This window comes from Hypanus sabinus, chromosome 13 (genome assembly GCF_030144855.1).
Source record: "Hypanus sabinus isolate sHypSab1 chromosome 13, sHypSab1.hap1, whole genome shotgun sequence".
NCBI classification, from domain to species: Eukaryota; Metazoa; Chordata; class Chondrichthyes; order Myliobatiformes; family Dasyatidae; genus Hypanus; species Hypanus sabinus.
In genome coordinates this window covers 44,243,472-44,262,490 of record NC_082718.1, presented here as the reverse complement: position 1 = coordinate 44,262,490, position 19,019 = coordinate 44,243,472, and the positions used below count along the sequence as shown (strand labels likewise).

The window sequence follows — 19,019 nt, the reverse complement described above, 5'->3', positions numbered from 1 at the left end:
GACTAAATGTTGAATATTATCTTTTGCTTCTCTCCTGGCTAGACATCTAATCCTCTTTAGATGGAGATATGTTGCCCCGCCCATGCATGCTCAATGGCTTAACGATATCACGTCCTGTTTAGACCTTGAAAAAATCCATTATTCAATTCTTAACTCGGATATAAAGTTTCATAAGGTCTGGGGATCTTTTATTGAGTATTTTCATAATTTTCCTCTTAATTAAGTTTTTTTTCCCGGTCCCTTGCTTTCAGCTCTTTTTTTTTGGTAGTAGGCATTATTATCTTCTGTTTTCAAGTGCATTTACAGTTTTGGGGGTTTGAATGTCCTGATCTATATTCTCTACATTTTGTCTTGGTTGGTCTGGAGTTTTTTTTGTTGTGGGGCTTGGGGAGGATACTAACTTTACATGACTTCAATTTGGGTGCTTACTCAATTATCTTTTTTTGTATTATATTATTATTGTAAGTTTATCTTGCACTGTATTCATTTTCTACTTTGTTTTGAGGTTTCTTTTTTATTTGTAGTGTTGTAGAAAATGCATTAAAAAAATCAATAAAAAAATAAGAAAAAAGGTTTTGCATTGCATTCTTCTAAATATACTAATCATAGCAGTACCTGTTTGCCATATGATTGTTGATTCCACAGTGTACATCATGCATGTCAGAGCTTCTGGAATCATATCAACAGGTAAATTCACAAGCCCTTTCAGTTACCATTTGATGAAACAGTTACTTTCTCCAAAACTGTTCCTGCCCCACCAGCATCATGACCATCGATGCCCCAATACCCTCACCTGTGTTTTCCCCATTCGCTTTGCTATATGTCCCAAACCAAAGTTTGACTTCCAGCCAACACCATATTCTCAAACCTCAGATATATTAAACCTGGGTATTGTAAACCAACATGTTTTTGCAAAGATAGACCCAAACAAAGAGAAAAGTTGGAGAAAGTTTGTAAGGCACCATTTACCAAGCAATTATGTAATGCATTCTCTTGACAAGACGAGAGTCTCAGCCTGAAACATCAACTGTTTATTCACTTCCATAGGTACTGCCGGTCCTGCTGTCCTTTTGTGTGTGTAACTCTGGATTTCCAGCATCTGCAGAATTTCTTGTGTTTTTGATTCAAATTCTAAACTTTTCTAAGAAGGAAGCTGGTCAGCCCCAGTGCAGCCTTTGACCTTGAGCAGCAGCACCAACTTTACCAGATGCAAATCAACACATAACCAAAAAGCCACTTAATTTTGGGATGGATGCCAAAATGTCTACAATTAGATACAGTACATACAGATTAACTCCATCAGCAGAAAATAATTCTGCATGTTGCCCAATACAATGCCTCATTTCTTTGTAAAACAGCAAATTCTTCCACGTGGAGCAGGAGAAATATCAGGGCAGCTCTTGATACTTTTTATTTTAAGTATAGTATCCATTATTTATGACAATGAAAACTGAAATCCTGGCAATGTGTAAAAAACTTGATGTGTATGTAATGAGCTGATATTGGAATCAGCGATGAGATAATGTGCTACATTGTAATTAGCTTTCTGAAGTGTTTCATCTTTGTTTCATTTCCCTGTACTCATTAGGCAACACAGGGGAAAAAGTGGTTGAAACTTCAATCATGTAATTGTACCAGGGACTATTAGTCATATTCTTACAGCAAGGAAGCAGGTACAGCACTCCACTGAGTCCATGCAGACAATTAAGTAAAGCTAATTACATTTCCCTGCAGTGGGTCATGACCTCCTATGACAGAGTATTTCAAATACTCTTCTGAATAGTTAAATATTGTGAGAGCAGCTCCCTGATCTGTGACCTGATACAATGAATTATGTATCTCAAACACCCTCTGTTCCTCAGATCTCTGACAAATCTCCTAATTCTTCTTCTTAAGCCCACCATCCCTACGGGGACGTAGGCCGCTGACGGCAGCTCACCAGAGTCTTCTGCCCTTGACCTGTGACTTCCACTTTCACCACACCACTTCATGCAGCTTCAAAGCAAAGGGCCTTCCTCTCTCAAGGATAAGGTCTTTGGAACTTCTGTTGGTGTTTCTGTAGCTCTGGGTTTTTAAGGAATAGGGTTACTAGTCCCATAACCCACCCTTCTCCTTTCATAGCCAGGCTTGGGATGATCCAAGGTGAAGTTTAAATCTCCTACCTCTTTCCTATGTCTTTTGGTCATAAATACCTATACTTCAGTCAGCTATGATTGAATGGTGGAGCAGGCTTGACCCTTCAAATAGCCTAGTTCTTCTCCTATGCCTTAGTGGTCTTATGGTCTTAATGGACAAGCTTTTCATTATCTTCTCAATGACATCACCCCAGTGCTTCAATGAAAACATGTATAGTTTATCCAATTTCTCTGACAGATGAAATATCCTATTCCAGTCAATCTCTTCTGCACTCTCTCCACAGCTATCACATCTTTCCTCTGGTACAGCAACTGGATTTGCACACAGTATTCCACCTAAGATCCAACTATGTATATAGTTGTACCTTAACCTCCCAACGAAGATATTCTGTGCCCTGGCTAATGAGGGCAAGAATTCCATTTGCCGCCTTAATCACTTTAACCACCTGTACTGCTGTCTCCCTTGGACGTGTTCTGCAAACTCCATCTGTTTCTGTCTGATTCCTTAAGTGATCCACCATCTAATGTGTGTATCCTAGCCTCATTGGTTCTCCTAAAATACATCAGATTTATCATCTATTCTTCTTTTCATCTTAACAACCCAACAAAATGGCTCATCAGCAGCACCCTACCATTCTCACTGTCAGCGATACCACCTATCTTTCTGTCATCTGTGAACCAGCTTATATCTCCTAAATTTCCAAAAAAAAAGAAGAAAATGCCCACACACTGAGCACTGTTGTACACAACTGTTCATGAGCTTGTGATAACAAGAACCACTCTTAATTATCACAAATATGAGAAAGTCTGCCGGTGCTGGAAATCCAAAGCCACGCATACAAAATGCTGATGAACTCAGCAGGTCAGGCAGCATCTATGGAAATGCATAGATAGTTGATGTTTCAGGATTATAATTGCTGAATTCCTCCACATGGTGTGTGTGTGTTGCTCTTAATTATCACTCCCTGCCTCCTTTCACTAAATAAATTTCAGACCCATTTTACTAAATTGGTCTGAATTCCAATGTTTTTTTTTCTTTTTTGACTTCTCCCAACAACACACCTTGAAAGCTTCAAATAGCTCATGTGCAGAACATCCCCTTTATGAACCATGCAGACTATCCCAAAATCAATGTCAAAGTCGAGTTTACTGTCATATACACAATTCCATGTATGCACAGGTGCAATAATAAACTTATTTGCAGCCACATCGCAGACACATAGCATCATATAAGCAGCATTGACAAGAAAAAGCATTAAATTATACTTCTTTTCCAAGAAACTACAAGTGGAATAAAGCAAAGTCTGTTTTAGTGTAAAGTGATTGAAGTTTTATCATGGTGCTAAACAGTAGTGATTAGGGTGTCACCGAATGGTTCAAGAACTGAATGATTGAGAGTAAGCAACCGTTGTTGAACCTGATGTGAGTCTTCAGGTTTCTGCACTTCCTCCCTAATGGAAACTAGCAAGAAAATCATTTCCACCCTCTCCCTTCCCCCCATACTGTATTTTGTAGATGGCATGCATATTTCACAGTGGGGAAGAAAGAGGGGACAGGTCATTATATCCATGCAGTAAGGAGACCTTATAGAACTGAAATGAAATAGTAATAAAAATCCAATGTTTACTAGAAACACAGAGCACAAAGTTAGTTCTGGTTGTTGCAATCAATCATCCCAAACCCAAAAAACTACAACAGGAATGTCTAAAGCCAGTATTCTAGGCTCAACCATGCTGATATAGTCGAAATCTTGTAAGTAAAGAGAATGAGGTGGCTTGTATTGAGAAAAATATATGAACATAGAACATATTCTAGGTTTGGAGAAAAACATTGGGGGGGATATTAAAGGTAGGATTTTTTTTACACAGAGAGTGTTATGATTGTATAGAATGCTCTGTCAAGGGGTGATGGTAGAGGCAAATACATTAGAGACATTTAAGAGACTCTTAGATATGCACATGGATGAAAGAAAATGGAGGGCAATATGGCAGGGTATGGTTAGAATAATCTTACAGGAGGCTTAAAGGCCAGCACAACATTGTGAGCCAAAGGGCCTATAGTGTGCTCTACAGGTTTTTATATTATGAGAGATTGGATCAATCTGCATTTCGAGAGGCAATACAAACCACATCATTCTACTTACTCACAAGGTTTACACTAGATCAGTAATCAACTTGGCTTTGTCAATGGGAAATTGTGAATCACAGATTTGATGGAGTTTTGTTTAAAAGGTGATCAAGAGGATTGATGACGGCATTGTAGTAGATGTTGTCTACATGGACTTCAGCAAATTCTTTCTTAAGATCCTGCATGGCAGGCTGGTCTGAAAAATGAGACTACATCCATGGGATCCAGAGCAAGCTAGCCAATTAGATACAAAACTTTTTTTCTAAGAATTTAGAGGGTGTTCGTGGATGATTGCTTCTCATATTGGAAGCCTGTGGCCAATGGTGTATGGCAGAAATCCATTCAGGGTCCCTTACTGTTTGTCACCAATATAAACAATTTGGATGAGAATGTCAGTTGTGTTGTTAGTAAGTTCATAAGTGGCAACAAATTTGAAGGAGAGTAGACAGTTAATCTAACATTACAGTATGATCTAGTTCAACTGGGAAAGTGTCTAGAAATTGAAAGAAGGAACTTAATTTGGACAACTGCAAATATTACATTTTAGGAAGATAACCAGGGCAGGAATTACACAGTAAATGGCACAGCCCTGGGCAAAGTGGTAGAACAAAACCCAGGGGCAAAATCAGAATCAGAATCAAAATCAGGTTTATTATTACTGCCCTACGTCATGAAATTTGTTGTTTTGCGTAAGCTGTAAATTGCATGCATAATAATAAAAAACTTACAAATTAAGTGAAATGAGTAGTGCAAAAAGAGGGTAAGACAAAAGTGAGCTAGTGTTCAGACCTGCTGAAGAGTCTCGGCCCAAAACATCAACTGTATACTTTTTCAGATGCTGCCTGGCCTGCTGAGTTCCTCCACCATTTTGTGTGTGTTGCTTAGTGTACATGGGTTCATTGTCCATTCAGAAATCTGATGGCAGAGGGGGAGAAGCTGATTCTGCAATGTTGAGTATTTCTTTAAGCTCCTGTACCTCTTCCTTGATGGCAGAAATGAGAAGAGGACATGTCCTGGATGATAGGGATCCTCGATGATGGATACTGCCTTTTTGAGGTATCATCTTTTGAAGGTGTCCTTGCTGCTGGGGAGGCTTGCGTCCACAATGGAGCTGCCTGAGTTTACAACTTCCTGCAGCTTTGTCCAATCCTGTGCCCCTCCATAGCAAATGGCAATACAACCAATTAGAATGCTCTCTATAGTACATCTGTAGAAATTTGTGAGAGTTTTTGGTGGCACACCAAATCTCCTCAAACTCCTAATGAAGTATAGCCACTGTTGTGTCTTCTTTGCAAATGCATCAATTTGTTGGCCCAGGAATAATCTTCAGAGACATTGACATTCAGGAACTCGAACTGTTCATTCCTTCCACTGCTGATCACAAGTACACAGTTCCCAGAAAGAGACAACAGAGTTTTACATGAAGTCTCAACTCTTGTACTCAATACGCTGACCAATTCCACTTGCTGCCTTCATCAGTCAGGGCATTGAGTACAAGTATTGGGATATCACAATACAACTGAACAAGGTGATATTGAGAATGCACTTCGAGTAGAGTTCTGGTTTCCTAGCTATGGAAAAGACGTCACAAAACTGGAAAGGGTGCAGAAAATTCACAAGGATGTTGCCAGGATTGGACAGTTTAAGTTATAATGAAACACTGGGGCTGGGGCAGTTTTTACTGCAGTGTAGCAGTAACCTTAGATGTAGATAAAATCATGAGGTGAATAGACGAGATGAATGTTCACTGTCTTTTTCCCTGTGTGAGGAGTATAAAACTAGAAGGTAGAAGTTTATGGTAAGACGGAAAAGATTTAATGATGATGTGAGAGACAAATTTTATCACAGAGAGGGCAACGGCAATATAGAAGGAGCCACAGGAGGAAGTGGTAGGGGCATGTTCAAAAGACCTTCGGGCATAGATAGGAAATGTTTAGAAGGATGTGGGCCAAATGGGACTACCTCAGGCAAGCACCTTGGCTGGTGTGGACAAGTTGGGCTAAATGGCATGTGACCATATGGTATAACTTTATGACTCTAACAGGAATTTCATCAAAGGTGAAGTCCACAAAATAAGATAAAAGTCCTGGAAAACTGGCCCCCTAACAAGAAACTGGTGGTGTTTTTAGGACTGGAGTAAAGAATCATATTGTAGTTACAAATACATTATCCAATTATGTGATCATTCTGGTTTCTTTCTTCATCACAATAAGGCCATAGAACAGGTGGATGCCTGTAGAATTATAGGATAGCTGATGAGGGTGCAAGAAATTGGAATTACCTTTGCCAATTAACCTTGCAACTAGTACAACTTTGTGATAAGGTTAGAAATGGGAATCCCTACATGGTCACAGGGAGAATGTACTAATGCCACACAGGCAACACCCAAGATCAGGACTGACCACAACACTCTAAAGATGTTCAAATGCAGCATTCACTACTGTGCTACTAAGTACAGTTCCCTGGGGATTGGCAGTATGGCTACCACGTTGTTTAACATTTTAATGATTTGAAGTGAATTTACAGGGCAAAATGTTCAAATTGGCAACATAATGAGGAATAGCTAATTGAGGGCAATAGACAGTATCAAAAGGCTGCAGGATTGGGTAATGGGTTAAATTTAATGCTGAGCATGAGACAATATCGAGGGTACAATTCTGAAGAGGGGCAGGAGAACTGGGGATATAAGTGGGAAATACTACTTATAGGATCCTTGCCTTTGAAAATCAATTCAGAATACAAGAGGGAATCAGTGATGATGTTAAAACACTCATTTGGGCACAGCTGGAGTTCTGAATGCCACAAAAGATATGGAAGCTTTAGTGGAGAGAATTGCCAAGGTAATTCTGGGAAGAAGGGACTTGAGTTATCAGGGCGGATTGAAGAAGCTAGCATTGTTCTCTTTCAGAGCAGGCAGCAAGGAGATCTCACAGAAGTCTCTGAAATCATGAAGGGAAAGAGAAAAGGAAATAGAAACTATTCCCATTGGCAAAGGGCTAAAAACCTGCCAACAGAATAAAAGCAACAAGAGATTTTGTTAAAATTCTGCAGAATGGAAATGGTCTGCAATGCTCTCCCATCAGTAGTAGTGAATACAGGACCATTTGTAGAACTTAATAAAGAAGTTGGATAAGTACCTGAAACCGAAGAATGTACAGGGCTATGGGGAGAGGGACTAGCTGGATTGCTCTTCCATTGACTTCAAATAGACTGCACAGGCTGAATGTCTCCATTCTGTGCCGTTACTCTTCCATGGTCCTGTGGCAATGGTTACACTACATCATCGGCTATCTTAAAGCAAAATTAAAATTATATTTATGATAATTGTAAACACTTCTCTCCCTTCAAGGATATTAAATTTAAGATTATGTTAAGTATATAATGTTCAGGAAGAGATTGAGGTTGTAGAAATTATGTTGCTCCACTTGGCTCTTCACATTTTGTTTTAAAATGATACATACCAAGATCTAGATTACCACAGAGGAAACATAACAATGAAATGGTGGGCAGATAAGAAAGACATTTTAATTTTACAAAAGATACAAAAAAAAACCTCACTCAACAGCGAGATTTTTTTTTAGAAAACATGACATGCTAAAATCTGTATGTTGACTGGATCACTTCATTTTGTCTTTGAACCTCATCATGAATAAAGGGCCTATTTTCTTTTAGGATTAAGCCACACGTAAAGAGAATGAATGAATGAAGGACCCTCTTGGAAAGGACCCTCTTTATCTGCAGAGCAGAACTATCTTGGTTTGTTTCCCTATTTCTGAAATTGTTAAGTACATTCACTGAAAGTGGACTCCCATGTACGATCTTCCTCATCTACTGACCTTTCATGACCTGTGAACTGAACATTACAATTCATTTTCCATTTACTCCCTCCTCTCCTTGTGCTGCCCATTAAATTAAATTACAGGTTGATGGGTACATGATTGGAACCCACATGTATTTACAACTGGGGAAGGCTATTGAGAAATTACATGGCAATTTTCCTGGAAGGTTTGACTGGAACTGGACTGTGGTGAAATGCAAAGTCACACAAAAATTAAAGTGAAAAAAATGAAGTTACTGAATTAATCAGAAATAACCATTTTGGTTAGGGAACAGTCAATTGATAAATGATACTCAAAGGTTTGCCTGTCAAAATTATTTCAGGGAATATTTCTGCCGGAGTTTTCCATTTAACATTGGTAGGCAGGTCAATTCATACCTCATTTTGGTCCAAAGTTTCACAAAAATATGGTATATGGACTAATTCTGCTCCTGTATCTTAAGGTCTTATATTACTTTTAGCTATTCTATCGCTATTTTTCAATCTTCCTAAAATCTGTAAGGTTAATCGGTCATGGTAAATTGTCCCATGATTGGGTTAGGGTTAAATCAGAGTGGTCAGGGATCACTGGGCAGTGTGGCACAAAGTACCAGAAGGGCCTATTCCGTGCTGTGTCTCTAAGTAAATAAAATAAAATAAATAAGTAATTGGCAAGCACACAAACAACTCGGTTGCAGCAACCTGAAGCAAAAAATAACTTCAAAATTGGAACAGCATCTTTTATTGCACCCAGGTACTATAATTCACTCTTGTTACAATCATGGAACTGAACAAGATTCTTTCAACATCAAGAATAAACAACTTATCAAAATGAGAATACCAAAATTAATTTCACTTATTTTTAGTGAATAATGATTGTAATGCATCAATTCCTCGTGTGAAAAGTAAGTTTACAAGAATTATTAAATAAGCCATAACACTTAATAATGTTTTTCCTTTGTTAAAGCAAAGTAAGAAGTAGAAAGCACTCATTCAATCTCAGCATTTTGAATAACTTGTGGCCGACTCAAAAATGAACACTGGCATTAGCCATGATTCACTTAAAACCATAGCATATTTTCTGGCTGAAAAATACAAATCCAAATTATGATATACACTTGAGTTGAAGGAAGGAAACTCTTTAAGAAGCACGCAAACTACATAGGTTTTTCTTTGCAGTTAAAAGAGGATTTCTTGTGAATCTTGATGGTTTGACAAACGTTTTCTTTGCTTCCAAATCACCATTCTCATTGGTGGGTCGTTTAGTCAAAAATAACATCTCTATTAGTCCCAAGAAGATTGTCAGAAGTGTCAGTAGCGTGCCAAAAATATATAACTTGACGACTTTGAAATTCAGTCTCTGTTGGGCAGTAATTGCTTTGATCAGTGTTAGCCAGATACCACTGCCGTGTTCCACCATGTTCAAATCCAACTCAAAATTTATTCAGTTCTTCAGAATATTCTATCAATGTAAACAGACACAAGTTTATTAATTAATCAGTAATAATGAACCCCCAATACCAAACAGAAATTCTTTTAAGCAATTGTCAGAAATATTTTGGTTAAATGCAGCCCTTAAAAAATTGGAAAGATGCAAAATCCAATTCTTAATATACAATATTCATTACTCTAAGCTGAGGCACCTTAGCCAAATAATGTCCCACATGCAAGGTTTCTAACTTCACTACTTATAAACCTCACCATCCCTTTTGCTTCTTTTGATACATTTTCAAAGTACCAGTCACTTTAAACAAAACTGCACATCTACACTGTTAACCTTCTGTCCTTGCATCACTTTCAGAATGTGTCCTCAAGCTTATACAACTGTACGTTTCACAGCAATAAATTGCATCTGCAAAATATCTTCACATCCCATCAATTTATTTGTGTCTCCTTGAAGTCTATGTCTATCTTCCTCGCAGTCCACTCCACCTCCGACTTTGACGTCCACAAAATTAGAAACTGTGCCCTGGACACCCTCTCCAAAATCATCAAAATATTAAGAAAAGCAGTGATCCTCATCTCAATCTGTGGGATTTTTTTCGGTCCACTCCCCTTCGCTCCACACAAAAAACCATTCCTGTACCAGTCTATGCTTCATGTCACATCACCAATTTCCCCGCTTTATTCTTCATAGAGGCATGAAGACAACTCGCCAAGCATATTCCAGGCAGCAGACAAGGTGCATGCCAGTTCCCGCTTTCCCAAGAATGGATAGCATAACTGGCCGCCCTGGCGAGGACATTAGCAGCCCGGTCCGGATTGTCTAACGCCTGCTTCGGTAAAGCACTTCGAGCACATAGCTTTTTTTTATTTGAAGCACTGTGGAAGTACCCGCACAAACCGAAGGCAACAACACCTGTGACAGTCCGTGTCCACACCCTTAGCTGGGTCAGTTCAGATGCACAAGCTGCCCATTACCGGTACCGACCCGGCTGAAGAAGAACGACTCACAACAGTTGCCGATCGCTCTTCACGGCTGCAGAATCTCCGCTCTCCCCCGCCCAATCAGCGCCCTCTCCTCTATGACGAAGAGCAGACACAGACCAATCACCTGACTCCCAGCTTTGCGCCGCGGAGCACGTTCTCCCGGCAACCGACCCCTCCCCTCAAAAAGAATGAAGTGTTTTAACATGAGTGGGGGGGAAAGTTCCGTCAAACGCGGCGCTGGAGCGAAGATAAGCAGCTCTGATGTGGTGAATGTAGGGTCAAGGACCAGCACTTCTCCTTCACAGAGATACTTTGATAAGTAAATATGATTATCAAAGTACATATAGGGCACCATAGACAACCCTGAGATTCAGTTCCTGCGGGCAGACTCAGCAAATCTATTGAATAGTAACTATAACAGGATCAATATAAGATCAGTCGGAGTGCAGAAAACAAACTCTGCAAAGTCAAATATACGAATAAATAGCAATAAATAACGAGAACGTGAGACAACAAGATAAAGAGTCGTTAAAGTGAGATCATTGGTTGTGGGAACATCTCAATGGATAGGCAAGTGAGTGTAGTTATCCCCTTTTGTTCAAGAGCCTGACGTTTTAAAGTCCTGAATCACACTGTTTATTCCCCTCCATCGATGCTGCCTGACCTGCTGAGTTTTGTGTGTGATGTCAGATTTTAAGCATTTTCCCTTCGAATTTCTTATTTCACTAGCCTACTCCAATTTTTTTAAAAAACTACTTCCAGCACCATTGTTACTGTTTGTCAATCTATCTTGCCTGATCATTATGATTTCCCTTCGTTCTCCCTTTCGCTACAACTTGTTTCATTTCTAGCTTCTCCAACCTCAGTTATGGCCATTGAGCTTAACACCTAACTGGGCTTTTCATTCCACAGATCACACTACGGATTGAGATTTTGTTTCAGGTTTCAGCATCTGAGCATCTGTACCTCATTTCAGCTGGAAAAGCAAGTGGCAAGGTAGCCCACTAAGATAGCAAATAGATTTAGCTAAATTAAGAAAATTGTTGGTTTATTGTGTATAATGGAAAGAGATATGAACCGTTCACTCTGGTTATAGAAACAGGAAAACAAAATGCTTTTAAAGAGAGATAACCAGAGTGGTGCTGTACAAAAGGATTTGGGTCTTCTCATAGGTGATGAGAAGACCCAAATCCCTTTATGTGAGAGTGTGAGAGAGAAAGTGAGAGAGAGAGAGAGAGAGAGTGAGATGGAGATGCCGAATTGTCAGGTGAATGATTAGTTTTTGTGTTACTGCAGATTGTGGTCTTTGCTTGGATCTCTTGGGGAGCTTGTTGGGTGGAGGATGCTGACGCTTTTGCTGAAGCAAATGTGGGAGAGGCAGGGTCAATGCTTCACTGCTGCTTATGCATGGGAGGGGGAGCAGGCGGGCATGGGGTTTCCAACATTTTCACTGTCACTCATACTTTGAGGCACTCCTGTGCTTTCATGAATGTCTGTGAAGAACTCAAATTTCAGGTTGTATATTTAATATATGTCTTGTATATTAAGCGGAACTGTTGAACTATTTATTTTATTTAGCAATACAGTGCACAGTAGGCTCTTATGGCCTTTTGAGCCACGCAGACCCAACAACTCCACAACCCTAATTAACTCCTCACCCAATTATGGAACAATTTACAATGACCAATTAACCTACCCAGCGGACCTTTGGACTATGTGGGGAAACAGGAACACCCACAGAAACTCCTTACAGAACAGCACCAGAACTGAACTCCAAACTCCTGAATGCCCCGAGCTGTAATAGCTTTGCACTAGCCACTATACTATCATGGTGCCCATGCTCCGGAGTATATAATGGGCCTGGAACTGTACACACCATTGCTTGGAATACTGCACATGCCTTTGGTCCTATTTAGAGACATATACGTGCTTTGCAGAAAGTTCAAAGAAGGGTCCCTTAGTTGCTTACTGTAGTGATGGAGTTTTCTTTTGAGGAGTGGTGGGGGGGAATAACACTAGTTAGAGTTTAGGCAAATGAGAGATGCTCTTATTGAAGCATAAGGTTCTGAGGGACTTAACAGGGAAAACGGTTAAAGCATGTATCCTCTTCTGCACTTTAATAGGAAGACAATATTGTTTGAATGGAATGGCATTGTGGTTTTAGAAAAGGATCTGTTGTTCTTCAATCAGTCAATTAACATTCAGGCACAGCAACGCCATTGCAGATGGGGTGTTCTGAAGTTTGGAGTTCAACTCTGTGGAATGTGTGGGTTTTTCCCAGATACTCCAGTGTCCTCCCACTGTCCAAAGATGTACCAGGTCAGTTAATTGGTCATTGTAAATTGTCCTGTGCCTAGGTGAGGACCAATCGTGTCTGTTAGGGGTTTGTGGCTCAAAGGGCTGAGAGGTCAGGGGTTCCTGGGGCGGGGTAGCCAGAAGGAACTACTCGGTGCTGCATCGCTAAAATTTGAAAAAAATCTAGTCAGGGGCTTGCTGGTCCTGTCATTTGAATGATATTTAATGTAGATTCTGAGAGCGAGTAAGCAGTATCTGAACTGCATGTTCAATTAAGTAATAATTAACTTTAGCAAAGATTTCAACTTCAAACAAAGTTGGGAACAGGTTATCAATTCTGCACCATGGCAGTTTTATTTATACTGCTATTATAGAATTTCTGCAGACGAAAAGCTTTAGCTGAAGTTTAGCTTGGCATTCCTGCACAAAATCAAAACAGACAGGACATTGCTGGATACAGTGGATGGCCCATTGGAACCATCTCATAGGGTGGATGTGGACTGTAGTTCTGCACTGCGTCAGTTCCTCTCTTTCATTACAGGCTCCCTCAATTGAATTAGAATATACTGTATATCCAAATGCACTCAGTAGTCTCTTTATTAGGTACCTAATAAAGTGGTCATTGAGTGTATGTTCATGGTCTTCAGCTGCTATAGCCCACCTACTTCAAGGATCAACATGTTGTGCATTCAGGGATGCTGTTCTGCACACCACTGTCATAATGTGAGTTTACTTGAGTTTACTTGGTCCCCTTGAACCAGCCTGGCCATTCTTTTCTAACCTCTCTTGGTAACAAGGCATTTTTACCCTACAGCATGGCCGCTCACTGGATTTTTTTTAAACTCTAAGGACTGTTGTGTGTGAAAAACCCAGGAGATCAGCAGTTTCTGAGATATTCAAACCACCCAGTCAGGCGCCAACTATTATTCCATAGTCAAGGTCACTTAGATCACATTTCTTACCCCTTCTGACGCTTGGTCTGAAGTTTGTGTGTGTGTGTGTGTGTATTTGTTACTCTGGATTTCCAGTAACTGCAGAATCTCTTGTGTAACTGAACCTCTTGACCATGTCTGCATGCTTTTATGCATTGAATTGCTGCCACATGATTGGCTAATTGAATATTTGTATTAATGAGCAAGTGAACAGATGTACCTAATAAAGTGATGTCTGAGTGTATATCTCATTCAATCCACTCCAGTCTGATTGCCCATAGACCAAGCCCTGTAGTTTTAATATTCCCTCCTAGCCTAAAACCCACTGTGATTCCTGTAATATTTAATATCCCAACCAGTCTGTGTTCAATCCACTCCCACTCTGTTTCCTGATGGGTATTTTCTTTGAGAGTGTTCCAAAGTGGTTCTCATAATTTGGGCAAGGTGGTTCATTTTTGACTCCACAGATGTGAACCAGATACAGGGTGTTGACAATTGGGTACAAACAAGACACTCACAAAATGTTTGTAAGCCGACAGGCACTCGAGCTCCCACAGAAAATTTCCAGATGTGCAACCACAATTAGACTGTAAAAGGCAGGGAGGAGCCAGTGTAGCTCACTATGGACAGTGGGTGATGGAAATTGGTGCAGGATGGATTATGTGCAGCATGCCATCAACTCGAACAAACTGTTTTCCCTGTGCAGATGCTGTTATTGGCCTCTTCTGTTTTTATTTCAGATTTTGAGCATTCTTAGTACAAGAGCCAAATCCTATGGCAGGTTTGGACGACTTAAAACTGAAAAAGTCAAAAGGATGAGTGATTGCTGAGGAGAAGTCTGAAAGAGTTGTATCCAATGGCAACAAAGGTATTGAGAGAGTTTCAACAACTGGCTAGGGCTGAGACAGAACAGGCATTGTGGATGTGGAAGTAGATCAATTCAGTGGATGGTACATTAATTAGAAACTCAATTGAGAATCAATTAGCATGGTTTATTAGTCTTGACAAAGTAAGCCCTCTTATATTTGTGCAACACTATGTTTTATATTCCTGTGACAGTGTGGCTATATCATATTTTTGCAAGAACACATCAAAAGCAAGATTTAAGAAATTCTTATTTTCTAACATGTTAGCTGTGGGTTTGATGCTTCCCTCTAAAAACAACTTCCATGTTCTTTCCTTGTTTTGTGGCTATCTGGAGAAGACGAATCTCAGAGTTGTATATGGATACATTGATAATAAATGAACCTTTGAGACTTTGCATTTGATTTATCTGAGGTAGTTAACTGTGTCTGTCAACTTAAATCACTTCCAACAGTGAAGTTAATTTACAGTCAATCCAAAGAAAATGGCAGCATGTTGGTTATTGATCTGATGATATCCTGTGTAGGAGAGTTTTTAAAGTGGAAAAGCCATTACACTAGGACAGTTCCACTCTCTCAATCTCATAACTCCAGGCTCAGAGGTTTGAGTGGTCGTCACAAACTGGAGTCATCCTTGGTTATAGAACATATAACGTAGAATAGTACAGCACATTACAGGCCCTTCAGCCTATAATGTTGTGCTGACCTTCAAACCCTGCCTTCCATATAACCCCCCACCTTAAATTCCTCCATATACCTGTCTATTAGTCTCTTAAACTTCACTAGTGTATCTGCCTCCACCACTGACTCAGGCAGTGCATTCCACGCAGCAACCACTCTCTGAGTGAAAAACCTTCCTCTAATATCCCCCTTGAACTTCCATCCCCTTACCTTAAAGCCATGTCCTCTTGTACTGAGCAGTGGTGCCCTGGGGAAGAGGTGCTGGCTGTCCACTCTGTCTATTCCTCTTAATATCTTGTACACCTCTATCATGTCTCCTCTCATCCTCCTTCTCTCCAAAAAGTAAAGCCCTAGCTCCCTCAATCTCTGATCATAATCCATACTCTCTAAACCAGGCAGCATCCTGGTAAATCTCCTCTGCACCCTTTCCAATGCATCCACATCCTAACATGGAGGATAACATAGTGATTGCAGTGGATAACTATGACTTCTGTGCCTTGCAATGCCCTTCACTCTCAACGAAGCATCGCAGAGCTGCCTTTTTGATTGCTGGATCTCACTGTAATTCTCATCTGCCTAGTCCGCCAAAGTTGAAGTCACATGCTAGGATGGGCAGGTCCCTCCTTCACTGGAGTATAAGGCCCACCGGCTACCCTTAACTTGTTTAAGCAGAGAACCAGCTTGTGTCCACTGTCACATGCAAACAGCTACCTGAAGCCACAGATGAAAACTGGGGTGTCCAGTGGGGACCAAAAGAGGGTGAGCTGCCCCAGAATGGACATGACAAGCTCCTTCACCAGAGGTGAACATCCCATGCAGGGCAGCGCACACTAGATGAATTCCTCCATCGACAACTATTAGAAGCTAATACACAGTTTAATAGTACAGTAGTAGCATTGGTGTGTTCTAATTTGTTCTGTATTTCATTTAAATACATAATCAGTTTCTCAGTTAAACAGCAATTTAGCTTTTTCATGTCTTTTTAAACTATTGCCAGTTAATCTGGTCAAAATGTACTGGTCCCAATTAACTAGAATTTACCATAATTAATAATAAAGCAGAAGTCCCCCTGGAGCCCTACCCGTAACATAAAACTGTCAAATATTCACCCATTAGCTATTACGCTTTGCATCATTCCACTGAGCTAAATTCTGATCAGGTTTGTCACTCCCTCTTGGATTCAGGTGTTTTTGCTTTTTTGACCAACCTGCTATCTGGGACCTCGAAAAACCCTTCATACATCAACACCCTATTCCTGATATCTCATCAAAATTTCTAATAATATTACTCAGACACAACTTTCCTTTGACAAATTCATGCTGAGTGTAACTGATGCCTTTCTAAATGAGGGCTTACGCAGTCCCTTAGATTTGATTTCAATAGTTTGCTCAACACTTTAGTTGAATTAACTGGCCTGTAATTACTCAGTTTATTCCCATTTTCACTTTTTTAATATTAATATAAAGATGGTAGTCATCACTTCTATCATTAGGGTAGATTGGAAATTGATGTTCAGAACCTCTGTAATTCCCTCTCCTTTCTTTTAATTTGTTGCATGCATCTCATTTCACACATTTATCAACTTTATTAAACCATGTAATGCTTCTGTTTTCTCCTATGATCACCCAGTGCTTCACATCCTTCCTCTTTAGCTAAAACATTAGCATTATCCTTCGTTTTTTGAAGATGGTCACAATTATTCATCTTTGCCTGGGATATCCAGCTCCACACAAAGGTGAACTTGTTGTCCTTTTTAGGTCATACTCTATTAGAATACTAATATATTCCATTTGTAGGTATTTAATGGAGAAATTGTCCTCTGTGGATAAGTTTATTGATTCTCGTTTCAGATCAGAAAGATTGAAATGCACGCACAATAACAGAACAGTAAATATTCCACCACCAAAATGGAGCTTGATCGGAAACGATATCTTCAGCTTTTAAGAAATTCTAATTAGGATGGATTTAGGATAATCAATTTATAAATATTTATCATCTGGCTAATTTCTCAACATTAATTTCAATATTTCATTTTCAGTATTCCTAAGGGGGAAGAATGAGCTGCTGGAAGTTATGTTACTGCTGGTACCATTGACATTGGTAGGAAACGGAAGGAGGTTCTGAACAGAGAATACAGGAACTAGGTAGGAAGCTGAAAAACAGAACCTCCAGGGTAGTAATCTCAGGATTGCTGCCTGTACCGCATCGCTGAGGGCATGAATACGATGATTTGGCAGATGAATGCGTACATGGCTGAGAGGTTGGTGCAGGGAGCAGGTTCCAGATTTCTGGATCATTGCAATCTTTTCTGGGGAAGGTATAACTTGTAATGGGGACAAAAAAAAAATGGATGGATAAAGCTAATAAGTATTTTACGTCAGTCTTCACTGTAGAAGACAATAACAGCACGCAGAAAATTCGACAATGTCAGGGGGCAGAAGTGAGTGTAGAAGGTGTTTAGTAAGCTGAAAGGTATGAAGACAGGTAAGTTACTTGCACCATATGTACTACTGTGGTGAACTACGTGTGCCTGTCTGGACACACCCCCTGCTGACTGCTCCTGTGGCTCCTCCCACAGACCCCTGTATAAAGGCGATCTGAGGCCTATGCTCGGCCTCAGTCTCCAGGATGTAGTATAATGATCACTCACTTCTGGTTCCTTCTTCCAGTCAATAAAAGCCGATATCTTGCCTTACGTCTCAGAGTGAGTTATTGATGGTGCATCAACTACATACCAGGGTTCTGAAGGAGGTCACTAAAGAGATTGCGTAAACATTCAAGAATCGCTTTTCTGGAATGTTTCAGGAGGACTGGAAAATTGCAAATGTCACTCCACTCTTTAAGAAGGGGGGAAGGCAGGAAATTATAGGCCAGTTAGCCTGATTTCAGTGCTTGGGAAGATATGGGAGTCCATCATTAAGGATGAGGTTTCGGGTTACTTGGAGGCTCATAGTAAAGTAGGCCAAAGCCAGCAAGGTTTCCTTAAGGGGAAATCTTGTCTAACCAATCTGTTGGAATTCTTTGAGGAAATAACAGGCAGAATAGTCAGTGGATGTTCACTTCAATTTTTAGAAAACCTTTACAAGGTGCTGCTCATGAGGTTGCTTAACAAATTAGGAGCCCTTGGTATTGCAGGAAAGATACTAGCATGGATAGAAGAGTGGATGACTGGCAGGATGTGAAGAATGGGAATAAAGTGAGCCTTTTCTTGTTGACTGCCGGTGACTAGTGGTGTTGGGACAAGTTCTTCCCACATTTCTTCAATGAATTGGATGACAGGATTGATGGCTTTGTAGCCAGCTTTCCAGACAATGTTAAGATAGGAGCTTGGGCACATATTGTAATGGAAACAGAGAGGCTGCAGAGGGAATTAGACAGATTGGTTGAATGAGAGTGGCAGATGGAATGTAGTGCAGGGAAGTGTATGGTCATGCATTTTGGTACAATATTCTGAACGGGGAGAAAATTCAACACTCAGAGGTGCAAAGGAACTTAGGACTCCTTCTGTACAATCTTTTCAAAAGGTGATCTTTGGTTTGGTAGATAGATATGTGCAGCAGCTAGAAAGTAACATTTTTACACTTTTGGCATTTACAGGACTTGATGTCAACATAATTGATTGTCCTGGTGTCTCCATTTTCACAATTTAATTTCACTTCCACCTCTTCAGTTAAGTCTTCTTTGCAGCATTGGCATGATAAGTCCATGCTGTTACTCTTGATATCATACCTTGAAAAAT

General features: G+C 40.1%; 1 protein-coding gene across 1 annotated transcript in view; it reads right to left on the bottom strand.

Annotated features, from left to right (window-relative positions):
- Positions 1 to 17,050: 17,050 nt before the first annotated feature.
- LOC132404317 (mucin-2-like) overlaps positions 17,051 to 19,019 on the bottom strand; it is a 218,692-nt gene continuing 216,723 nt past the window's right edge. Inside the window, exon 47 of the mRNA XM_059988489.1 lies at positions 17,051 to 19,009. Within this exon, the coding sequence (XP_059844472.1) occupies positions 18,841 to 19,009 (169 nt within the window). The 3' untranslated portion in view covers positions 17,051 to 18,840. The remainder of the gene's footprint in view (positions 19,010 to 19,019) is intronic.